The 12,476-nt window shown below is 42.0% G+C and overlaps 1 protein-coding gene across 1 annotated transcript in view; it reads right to left on the bottom strand.

Annotated features, from left to right (window-relative positions):
• Positions 1-1,446: 1,446 nt before the first annotated feature.
• Positions 1,447-12,476, bottom strand: part of PRIM2 (DNA primase subunit 2) — a 213,767-nt gene continuing 202,737 nt past the window's right edge. Inside the window, exons 13-14 of the mRNA XM_010987784.3 lie at positions 10,850-10,918; positions 1,447-2,041 (exon numbers count right to left, since the gene is read on the bottom strand). Of these exons, the coding sequence (XP_010986086.2) occupies positions 1,820-2,041; positions 10,850-10,918 (291 nt within the window). The 3' untranslated portion in view covers positions 1,447-1,819. The remainder of the gene's footprint in view (positions 2,042-10,849; positions 10,919-12,476) is intronic.

Genomic DNA, 12,476 nt, shown 5'->3' with positions numbered 1-12,476 from the left:
ATTAAAAGTCATGCAAATGATGCAGGACATGAAGTATCTTGTCCTAAGATTTCTCACTGAACCACTGCAGTCAGTTTGCCTTCTTTTAATACAGCAGAGACTGACTCGTCTGTGCCTGGCTTTCTGTCGCTTACTTCATCCTGTGGTTAAAAGGGCCACACTAACACTTGTTCTTAACATTAAAAAAGGGGGGCGGGTAGCAGTTCATGGATGAAGCTGTCGGCAGCCAGCCAACTCCTGCTGGGAACTGAATGACAAAAGGAATAGTGGATGGTGTCAGAAGGGACAGACGGCTGGAGGTCACGAGTGGTGGAATAAAGCTGTTTTTCTCAACGAGGTAATAATAATTCTCAAGACAAGTAACGGTTCAGAGTCTCTCATTTAATTGTACGTTACTAAATATTCCAAGAAATCTTTGCTCAGCAGCCTCAAAGAGAAATTCGAGCGGCTGAGATTTTCAGGTTCTGATGATCCGATCCTGCTGAAACCCCTCCCACAGGGCTGCACCCACAGGACGTGGAAGGCGCTGCTTCTAAAGTCCAGCTTTCTGAATGCCGTGCCCTCTTTTCAGTGTAGGCGGTATCTGGTGTGATTCAGGAGGGTACAGGGGAAGTGCCCTCTGGCCCAGGAAAAGAGGACTGAAATAGAAACATGTTTTTACGTAAACCAAGGTCATTGGTGAGGCAGGGGTATGTTTCAACCTGCGTCTCCCTGCTAAGAGCCCGAACCCTCAAGCAAAGACCACGGGGAAGAAATATGTCAGACCAGGGCCTCCCCAAGTCCCACAGCGCACACGTGTGTGTCAGAGGGAGGCGCTCACCGAGTGCATCTGAAATCATCCACAGCGTTCACCAACCCCCACTGCCAGCACTGAAAAGAGGCCTGACCATAAACATCAGAACATGTTACTGAAGTCAATGGAAAAAAATTTTTTTAATTTAAAAAATAAAATAAAAATAAATAAAAAATTTAAAAATATTTAAAAATGAAGTTAACAAATTTACCAAACCAACTTGGCAATTCACAGCAACCCCAGAAGCAAGAAGGCAGGGACGCCGGAGGGAGGGGATGAAAAAACACGTCAGATTATCCTCGGAACCTTCTCGCTCTGGTGAGTGTCCTCCCCAGAGCGAACGCAGATGACAGCGGGCGAGGCCATCACTGCACGTCGTATAACTGACTGTCCACCCTCAGTTTCTCTGATTCCCAAGTCACGACTCATTTCAGGAGAGCTGCTACCAGTCAAAGGGACAAAAGTTCTCCCGGCCGATGTGGGATAGCCACACACAACCAACTGGAGAGAAAAAGGAAAAAAGAAAAACACAGTTCAAAATCTTCACTGGTGATTTGGCAAGCATGTTGGATATTCCAAAATATCACTTTAAACCCTGAGGTGACGCCTAGCGTGTTACGACGTGACTCCTGCCATTTACACAGACACACTCATTAAACATTTCATTATTTTATTAACAGAGATAGTCCAGAGAAGGACTGGGTCAAAATGCCAGTGATGAGGGTTAAAAGCTGTGCCCAGGGGCACTGTTTCTAGGGGACTGTAACCACCTGTCACCATAGAAAGCTGTTAGCTCCTAAAACAGGACTGAATTGACACCATCAAGTGCTGAATTTCAAAACAAATTCTTCTCTTTTGCCAAAGCAAAACAGGGAGGAGGTCCTTGTTTTTCCCTGCAGGCCTGCTATCCTGAGAAGTGGGGCACACTCGGGGGGGATTAAGGTGGGGTCGGGGGGAGGGAGAAGGCAGACAGAAAAAGGCAAAATCGCAAAAGCAGGAAATAAAAGCCCACGGCCCGAGCATCGTTCACTGAAGTAGTTCCTCGAGCTCCTCTACGTCCACCTCCAGAGAGGAGTTCAGTGAGGCCAGAGCAGACGACGCGTCCTTGGTTTTCTGGACACCCAGCTTGGGCTGGGGAGTGTCTGGCTGGCTGGATTCTTTCTTGAGGTCTTTACCACCACTGAGAATCCGTTGGCTCTCAAAAAAGAACTGATTTGGATGACTCAAGGAAAAGCCACAATCGTCCACCTGCCCAGGGGAGCAAATGCGCATCGAGTTAATACTATATAGGGCCAGGAACCACTTCCCCATCCGACGCCCCCCCAACGGCTCAGACGGCTCGAAGGCAGCTCCAAGCAAACTGCCTGGCGTGCAGTCAGTCAATAACCATTTGTTTAAAGAAAAAAAAAAAAAAAAGAAGAAGGAAAAAGGGGGAGAGGGGTTGGATCTTTAAACATTCCGGAATCACAGGGAATGGATATAAACACAGACGCCGCTCTGACACTGCTTCCCGATACCACACGTATTTTACAGCCTGTTTGTAAGTCTGCCATATTTAATCCCATGGAGTTTAATGCAAACTCTGAAAAAGCAGCCTCATTTAATGAGATTTCTTCATTCCAATCTTGGGCTTTTCTGGTTTTACTTTTTATCGACAGTCTTTTTCTTTTTGTAATTTTCATTGTGGCTTAACGCAAACATGACCAGGGTCCGGGTTTTATGCTATTTCTTTTTTCAAATACTGTCACTAAACTTTAAATTAAAATCTGACTATCATTTCAAATTATGCATTACTCTGCCTTTAATACTCAATGAGCCTTTAAAGTACTAATACTTTTTGTATTTGAAGATTCAGCAAGCACTCCTTTTTCTACATTTCGGTTCAAAAGATGTACTAATGGTGAAGAAAAATATATTCCTTAATAGGAGCAAGCACTTATTTAGTGCCTGCTGTGTGCCAGGCTTGTGTTATTCCAAGTGGCACAAACACACACACACACTCAGTTAACTCCCAGGAGGGCCTTCTGGAGGCAGGTTAGCAGTTATCTCCCCAGCTTTTCAGCTGAGGCATCTGAGAATGAGAGAGGTTCAGCGACTTGCCCACCACCACACACCAGCAGGGCTGGAGCTGGGACGAGAGTTGGCGGAGTCCGACCAGGACTCTCTGCTGCTGCGTGCTTGTACCAAGGGCAGCAACTTCACCTTGTATTCATTCCTAAAAACACGGAACCCACTACTCTTTTTTTTTTAACTAAAGTACAGTCAGTTACAATGTGCCAGTTTCTGATGTACAGCACAACGTCCCAGTCATGCACACACATACATATATTCGTTTTCATGAAAGGTTATTACAAGATATTGAATATAGTTCTCTGTGCTATACAGAAGAAATTTGTTTTTATCTAATTTTATATATAGTGGTTAACATTTGCAAATTTCAAACTCCCAAACTTATCCGTTCCCACTCCCTTTCCCCCCGTAACCATAAGATTGTTGACTATGTCTGGGAGTCTGTTTCTGTTGTGTAGATGAGTTCATTAGTTATGTTTTCTACTGGGGCGCGACCCAGGAGCAAGGTAACGCTTACAAGGGAGTTTGATACTGTGCGCCTCCTGCGTGACTCGCTTCTGCTCAGCCAGACTCAAACCCCTGTCCTCGCTGACTCTGCAGCTGGAGTCGGCCACCAGACCATTACCATTTCGCTTCAGTTAGTTACTGTGGGTTTTTGGTTAGGGAGCATTTTCACTTCATATTTTTAATAAACTGAGACACCATTACACTTGTTTTGGTCATCTGCTTTTATGTCTCGCTCTCTGTCCTGAAGCGACTTGTACAGAGTAGGTATCTAATAAATATTTGGTGAGTTGAGGCCAGAACTAACCAGTGTGTACCAGTCCTGTACTTTTCACATATTAATTGAAGACTCGCTATGTACGAGGCCATGTTACAAGGCAGTAATTTTCCAGCATACAAATGCACTGGACTGAGACTAACTCTAAAGAAACCTCTAGCCTAGTAAGTCATGTACTTAAAAACCTCCATCAAGAGTGAAAGGGGGAGGGTACAGCTCAGTGGTAGAGCGTGTGCTTAGCATGCACAAGGTCCCCAGTACCTCCACTAAAATAAGTAAATAAAAACCTAATTACCACCCCCTAAATAAAAAATGTGAAATTGTAAAAAAAAAAAAAAAAAAAAAAGTCAAAAAAGAAAGAATTCAAAAGCTAAAAACAAAAAGAGTGAAGTGGCAAGGGTCCCGGGAGAAGGCTTATCACTCCCCACGTTAGAGAAGGAGGCGGAGGCAAAGAGGGCTGGCCGGGAAGCAGTGCGGATGGCGTGGCCTGATGGGCACCGAAGTGAGGTGGGAAAGACAGGCTGGGACCAGACCTGGGAGAGCCTTGAAAAGCCGGCTACGTAGCCTGGGCCTAATTTCGCTGGCATCAGGGAATCATTAAAATTTCTTAAGAGGGAGGTGAGGGGATGAAAGCTATGGATAATCTTAAGGTGGAGTAAAATGGGTGAGCAGGGGGTTAGAAGCTGCTATCATGGTGCAGAACGAACCTTCCTCACAGGTGGGCCAAAAAACAGAAACAAGGTCCTTTCTGGTAACACCGACTCTAGATGCTCTGGAGTTTCTGATTCTCTTGGTCAGTTTTTGATACGTGTTGGGCCAGTAATTTTATAATAATTCAGTGTACAGCAAAGTGATTGCGTAAGGCTGATTTATTTTAAGTTAAGAATAAATTTTTACCTACTACTTTGCTGCTTAATTTCAAAATGTTTCCTAAATGTTTGATATAATTTTTATTAATACTGGAGTCATTTGTGAACTTCTTTATTACATTCATATATTATTATATTATATATTTTTCATCTATTATTATATTGGGTTTTTTACCTAATTCATTAAGAACTGGGAGATCCAATATGAAGTTCGCATTTTACAAAGGGTTCCATGAAAAGTAAATTTATTGTCTAGCACATTTCAATCAGAGGGCTTTATTTTACTTTTTTTTTTTTAATAAACAGAGAATATTAGAGATAGGAAAGACCTAGGGACTCCTCTAAATTGAATCTCCTCCATGTTCAGACTAGGAAAATGGGGCCCAAAGACATTACACAGTTTATGCAGAGTCACAGAACTAGTAACCAGTTTTGTCTGAATTAGAATTCGGGCCTTTTGACTAGACCACTTAGTTACTCTGAAATGTTTATTTTCTGAATTGAAGTATGGTTGATTTACAATGTTGTGTTTCAAGTGTACAGCACAGTGATTCAGTTATACATATATATGATTTTAAGAGATTTTACGCCCAGTCAAGTAAACTTATAATCATTAAGAATATTACTTCTAGAGCTTAACTTGGCTATGATTATTATGAGAAATTAGTGGTGTCATTTCATGCAAAGAGAATCTAGCACCTTGTGTGAATATTAATTACACATTGGGTATTTTCTATACCTTGCTTCAAGTTGTTAAAATTTTCAGTATATCTGTTCTCACAGAATATAACTCTCTGGATTAAACTGAATGATTAGACTTCAGTGTGGATCAAATAAAATACAGTCATCTTTATAATAAGCCTCAGTTTCCTCACTGATGAAATGGAAATAATAATGTTGGCTGTCATAGGGTTACTATGAGGAAAACCAAAAAGAAAGAGTTGTTGGTTCCATGAAATCTAAATTAAATGCTTTAGAAAGATTCAAAAAAGGCAAGTTACTTAAAAAACAAAAAAAACCTTGAATTCCAAAAAGATAGGGAGAAAAATCATATTGCTTTGTACTATCATTAAGTTCCTTTTCCACTTGAAAGAAACCCAAACTGGAAATTAGGGATGGTGTATTATGTGTATGGTTTGTGAAAAAAGATGAAATCAAATTCAAATCCAAAAACTACATTCAAACAAAAGGCCTTGCCTTTAGATCAAAAGATTAGCAAATAAATGACATTTCAATGCTTTAACTTTAAAATGGAATGTTTAAAGAATACATTTTTTTTTTATAAATTCCTGTTTTAATTAATATTTTTATTCACCAACTAAAACAGCGCTGACAGTCTTGAACTGAGGGCCTGTGCCATGGTTCCGTGTGTTCCCAACTTTCTCTCTCAGGCCTACAATCGCCCTTTCTTGACTCCTTTTGTTAAATAAGCTCATTTTACTGAACATCTGTTAAGAGGCCTGGTAGTGTGATGAAATTATGACGTTTCCTTGTTTCCTGGATTGTGTTTCTTCTAGGTGGGGCCTTTGTCTTTTCAATGTTTTCTTTCTTTCACTTTTATTTTTGGCAGGAAGGGTCTATTGTTGTCATTCAGTTTCCTTTCATCTTGCCCAGGAAAGTAAAACTGGGGACTTTTAGGGAGGAAGGGGAGAAGCATAAACCAAATAGAATGAAAATAGATTTACTCTAAAATCAAATTAGTAAAAAGAATAGAGAAAGAGATTTGTCCACATCCAAATACCCCATTTCACTTATTTCTGCTTAAGAGTCAGGCAGCTGTTTCCTTTACTCATTAAAAAAAAAAAAAAAAAAAAAGGGAACACAGTTTGCTTCATTCTGGATTTGGAGGTATTAAATGAGAATTTTCACAATTCTGTCTGCAGTGAATCTTCTGTTTCTTTCCTTGCTTTTTTTCCTTCATTAATTGCTATTGGTGATGTGTTCCTTTGCAGTTGATGATTTTTTTTCTCTAATGTTTTGTACATTTTGTTAACTACTGGAAGAAGGGAATTCTGTGATGCATCTGTATTTGGTCACATTCCCTTGGAAGTTCCAAAGTACAGTCAGGTCTCTACAGCAAGACCAGTAGATCTGGAGTCTAGAAGGGAGAGGTGGGTTGGAGGCCTTCCTAGTCTACACTATAAATTTTGGATTTCATCTTAAGAGTGATGGGAATGCCTTTTATGATTTTTTTAAAAGCAGGTTACTGAGAGAAAATGTCTTTTGGGATTTCCGGTCAGGATGGCGGAGTAGTAGGACCACGGGCTCAGATCTCCTCACACCCACAACAAAACCACAACTGACTGCTAAACAACCATCGAGAAAAATAAGACTGGAACCTACAAGAAAGATCTTCAACTGGACACACAAAGAGGGAACCACAGCAGGACGGCAGGAGGGGCATGTTCGAGATATAATCGGGCCTCATACCCGCTGGTGGGCGACCCACAAGCTGAAGAAAAATTACATCGCAGAGGCCCTCCCACAAGAGCGAGAGTTCTGGGCCCCATGTCAGGCTCCCCAGCCCGGGGTGGCACTGGGAGAAGGAGACCTCAAGAACATCTGGAGAACACAGATGAAATTATCTACAAAACAGAAACAGACTCACATAGAAAACAAACTTACGGCTACCAGAGGGGGAAGGGGGTGGGAAGGGATAAATTGGGAATTCGAAAATTGCACCTCTTGGGGAGTGATGGAAATGTGAGCTGTCTTGACTGTGGTGGTGGTTTCATGGGCGTATACATCTATCACTATTCATCCAGTGCACACCTGAAATATGTGTAGTTCACTGTACAGGAGTCATACCACAAAAAAGGTGTTTAAAAAAAAAGCAGGTGACTGAGATGACCAGATTTCTCTGTTTTCAAGATCCCCCCCAGCAGCTGCGTGGAGGAGAAGGAACTGGAATGAGCTGTAGATGCTGGAAGTGAGTCAGGCAGCTCCCGCCCTGGTCCAAGTGAGACATGCTGGTGGCTCCCAGCCCAGCGCTCTAACTGACATGCATAATGATCCTGAGTGGTTATAAAAAAGCTTAACTGTAGTTGGTATATCCTGTTTAAGACTGTAGGAAAATGTGTGATAGATTTTAACAAGATTTTTGTAGAGATTCCTATAGTGGAAGAAAATTACACTCAGCTATTTGGAAAGTAAGTACCAGAATGACACAGTGCCTAAAGAGGTCTATTTCTGAGGCAGCTATTTTCAATTAAAATCCAGAGATTAATCCACACAAGGCCTAGTGTTTTCATTTACACATGGAGTATGCCAAAACAACAACAACAACAACAACAAAAAAGACAATATAAAACATTGCTCCCTAAAAACACTGAAGAGAACAGATTTCAAGCAGGCCAGCTTTTGACACCTATTAAGTGAATCTCTCCCAAGCATTTGCTCGGAAGCAACACGTTTTGCACACAGCGACCTTCACACAAGCATAGGTCTCCTATTTCTGCCACTCAGAATGTGGATTTTGAGAGACTGAAGCAATATTGTTCTTCCTATGGGATGTCTGGGGTTTAATCAAGAGGTTTTGCAATGACAGCTTATAAGGAGGCAGCTGGCATTACCGAAAAAGCCACATGGAACTATCATTGCGCTGCTGTAAATGCTACCAGCTAACTGGTTCATTTTCAAAGCTCTCATTAAAGTGAGTTTGATCACAGAGGCCTCAAGAAAATAAACACAGGGGTTTTTTGGGGTTTTTTTGGGGCGGGGGTGGCAAGCAGGATGGCAGCAACCTGACAATAAAAATAGATTCTGCTTTTAAATGAAATCAGAAAAATAATACACGAAGAGAGATATTCACAATGAAAAATCTATAGTGTGCCTTCCAGTGAATGCAAACAGCCTTTTTATTCCATTGATTTATATGTGGTTTAAGGTGGACTACTTCTGTATGTGGGATGATTTGGACGCATGTCTGTTTAGTATCTTCTTTAAATCTAAGGCAAGTTTTAAAAATTGACAATACTAGTAATATTCATGTAGGAATGAACAATGGGAGAGATGCCACAAAACAAATTTGAGAAAGAACACTTCTTACGTGCTAGTGATTATGTCACAAACTCAGTATTTAAATCTAATTTTCATATCTTATTTTAAAAGGGAGTATTTAAAAATTTTTTAAATTTTTTAATTTTAAAAGAAAGGTTGAATACTAAGCCTCAATTTGTGAAAGTTGAGGCCTCTTAATTAAAAGGGTCAGCAGACAATTAAAAACATGTATTAAATTAAAACTTTCAAGCTGAGCAAGCAAATGTAGGAACACAGCCGACAAGGGAAAAAGGCGTGCAAAGCTGGCGCTGAAAATACCAAACAGACGTGAGTCATCTGGGCAGACACCTATTCGGATAAAACTGATGAGAATCTGTTGTTTGCTGCTTTACTGAGGGTTAGTCCTTTACATTTTGTAAAAAAAATACCATTTTTATGCTTCTCAGTAAGAAGGCTGTTTTCAATAGTTGGGTTTAACAGGAAGAGGACTAGACCCACGGCCCCAGCAGACAAGGGTCCGGCTCCATCTCCCACTAGCCAGCTGGGGGGCCCGGGGCAAGTCAGGCAGAATGCTAAGCCTGGTTTTTGTTTTGTTTTGTTTTTAAGTGAAGTATAAAGGTTGGATCATGAGTCTAGAAGGGAAGTGCTTATGAGTCCACATTTGTTTTTACAGACACGACACAGTCCCAGGTCCTACAGAGGGGCAGTCACGGTTCAGTTCACGAGCTTCAGACGAGCTCCCTGGTGGCCCGGTCCAGATCCAGGCTCCGCGCCGCACGCGCAGGAGCGGGCCGTGCCCGCCTGTCTGAGCCACAGTGCTGCAGTGCGGACCCATAGGGCCAGCGTGGCTGGAGCACTGACTCCTGTGCCTGGAACGCGTTATGGGTTCTGTAGATCTGGCTCATGTTACCATAATTACTCCAATTACGATCAGTGATGTTCTAGGATATATTTTTTCTATGAAATACCAAGTATGAAATTCCACAATTATATAACCACAACAGAAGTGGGGAGGGTATACAGCTCAGTGGTAGAGCGCATGCTTAGCATGCCTGAGCGCTGGGGTGCAATCCCCAGTACCGTCTCTAATTACCTCCTCCTGAAAAATACCATTACAAAAAAATTTTTTTTAAAAAAGAAATATCATTTCATGAAAGCCAGTAAACATAAAAATGACTAACTTAGCACAGCATGGTAGCTGACGACGAGTTCAATAAATGAAACACCTTTTTTGGGAGGGTCACGGATCCCTTTGAAGCCTGACTAATACCAGACTCCAGAAAAGGCACATGTGTACTTACAGAAAGAAATGTTTCGAGAGGTGCATGGACCTCTGAGTTCATTCCTGGACATCTGTCCTAGGTAAGCAAGCCACTGTCCAGATCTTGTTGCAAACTGGGAGTCTGTGGGCTAAAGCCCCCTGCAGATGTGTCCTGATGCCCTGCCCAGGGTCCTAAAACTTGTCAGTGTGAATGCCTCTAATAGCATGAGTTTTGTCCGGTGTTCATGTCAGCCAGCTTTACTTTTTTGGGTTATGTGCCTGACCCCCACAGGCCTTTGAGTTTGTGACCTATGCTTACAGCTCTCAGAACCTACTGGCAGGCCTTTTGTGCTAAGGAGGCTGAAAAGATAACAACCATACTCATTTCCCTGACCCCCCTGCCGCTAGGAGTCCGCCAGGGTACCCAGGTTCCGCCATGCAGGTAAACACGACCATGGGACTTGACAGAGAGATTAGGGGATCAGGAGGTGGCAGGCACAAGTAAGAGCGCCAGATGTTCTGCATGGAAGGTGGCGAGAGCCGTTGGTTCTGCTGGACAGCGGCAGCCAGTGTTCAGGTCCTACTCTGGGGATGGGCTACCTAAGGCCTGTGGGTCCAGCCTGGTGCAGAATTTCTTTTGTAAATAAAGGGATATGGGGTCACAAGCATGCCCGCTCCTTTCGTACTGTCTGGGGCTGGCTGGGTGCGGCAACTGCAGCGGGGAGCAGCTATGACAGAGGCCATGTGGACCACAGATCTAAGACTTTCAGGATCTGGCCCTTTACAGAAAGAGGCTGCTGCCCCCAGCCTCACCCCTAGAAGTGGGGTGCTGGGTGCAGCTGCAGGAAAGTAAGGACGAAGCGCCTCCCAGTTACAATATTCCTGGTTCTGCAGCCTCCACGCCTAATTCCCTGGCCCTTCTATCCATTTTCTAAGCTACCGAATCCCGTGTAATAAATCCCTTTCTACTCAAAGCAGCTGGAGTAGTTTCTAATGCTACAGCTGAAAACCCTAAGTGAAACACAGTATAACGAAAGACAAAGAATTTGGGTGACAAAGCTCAAAAAGGTACTTACATTATGTGTCATCTCGAAGTACTTCTGACAGGCTACCTGGTAATGTGTCCCTTTTACTAAATCCAAAATCTAAAATGAAGGGGAAAAAAAGAGAAAGAAAAGTTAGAAATTAAGGTTCTTCAAAACCACCGTAGCTCCTGGTTGCTGGCCTCTTTATAATCTTCATTCCAGACAGGAAACACATTAAATCATGGAGCGTGTGGTGCCGCTGCAGTCTGGACACTGTGATAATTTTGACATTATACAGGAGCTGTTTAAGTCAGCATTAAACCACAGGTGACAAGAGATAGTAAGAGATGTTTCTGACCTACCAACTGTGAATTTCAATAACCTGACCTTGACAACAAGATGAGAACAGATCCCAGTATTATGACTTTGACAGTTACTGTCAGGGTATCACACTGCAACGTCTCTTCCAAAATTGTAGATATAAATCTCGTAATCTAAATGGTTGGCGTGTGAAGCAATCAAGGATACTATTTAGATTTTTATTTTCCACGTTACTCGTTTATACAGATAGAGCATAAAATACAGCTGTGCGCCCATCAGGGCGACTCAGAGTAAACCCTCCAGATGAGAATCTGTGGAGAGGGGACGCTTCTGCCTCCAATCAGATTTGTCCTTTCTTTGCAAGTTATTTCTAGTTAAGCTCAGCAGAATATGAGAGTGAATGGTCTATTCTGAAGCCCTGTTAGGAACACCATCCTATCTTTCGTAAATACAATTTGCTTTTCATTTCTACTCCGTGTAATCTCTTCAGAGCGCTGCAGACTCCTGTTCTTATCAGCAGAGTGCAAATCCAGTTGAAATTTGTAAGGTTTCATCACCTCCCCTGACAAATAAATGAAATGTGTATTTGGCCTGTTTATAAAACGAAGTAAAATGCTGGAATGAAGAGAGAGCCTCAAATGAAGGAAAATGTAATTCTGGAGAAATGTTCATTTCTAGCCCGTTTCAAAAGACCGACCTTCCTACGACAAGAAGAAATGTATATGAACCCCCGCCACCCTCACTGCTGGATACAAGCTCGCGCCATCTGACAGACGCACACGCAAGCCACAGCGCAGCAGTGCGGAACCGGCGCCATGTAACATGGCAAGGTTATGCTTACAAGAACTTTCTGATTGTCTTCTAGATTGTATTTCTAAATTTCAGGTCACTTTTTTTTTAATCCTACACATGAAAGACCGACGTAGCTGCCAGCCATTCACAGCACCCAGGATCCCGCCTATCTGCCTACTTGGCCCGTCCACTTTTCTTGAATTATTAGAGCAAAAATGAGAAATAAATCAATTTTAAATGAATGACTATAGATGTTTAAAATGAAGGAAGTCACAAAGTTTTTCAAGTAATTCTAGCATTCTGAGCTCACATTCGCCAATGTTTTTACACACAGATAATTCAATCTGTGTTGAGATGAACTTGCAATTACTTACTGGCAAACAGCAATGATACCAATATATGAAATCTGTGAATGACAATTCTGGAGATGCAAAGACTTCAAACATAAATTTATTTGTGTAGTTAATCTATTTTTTTAATTGAAATATATTTGACTTACAATGTTGTATCAGTTTTTGGTGCACAGCATAGTGATTCAATTATACATATACATATGTATATTCTT

This window comes from Camelus dromedarius, chromosome 19 (assembly GCF_036321535.1).
Source record: "Camelus dromedarius isolate mCamDro1 chromosome 19, mCamDro1.pat, whole genome shotgun sequence".
Classification (NCBI taxonomy): domain Eukaryota; kingdom Metazoa; phylum Chordata; class Mammalia; order Artiodactyla; family Camelidae; genus Camelus; species Camelus dromedarius.
The sequence above is the reverse complement of the archived record's forward strand: the minus strand, read 5'-3'. Positions and strand labels throughout refer to the sequence as shown.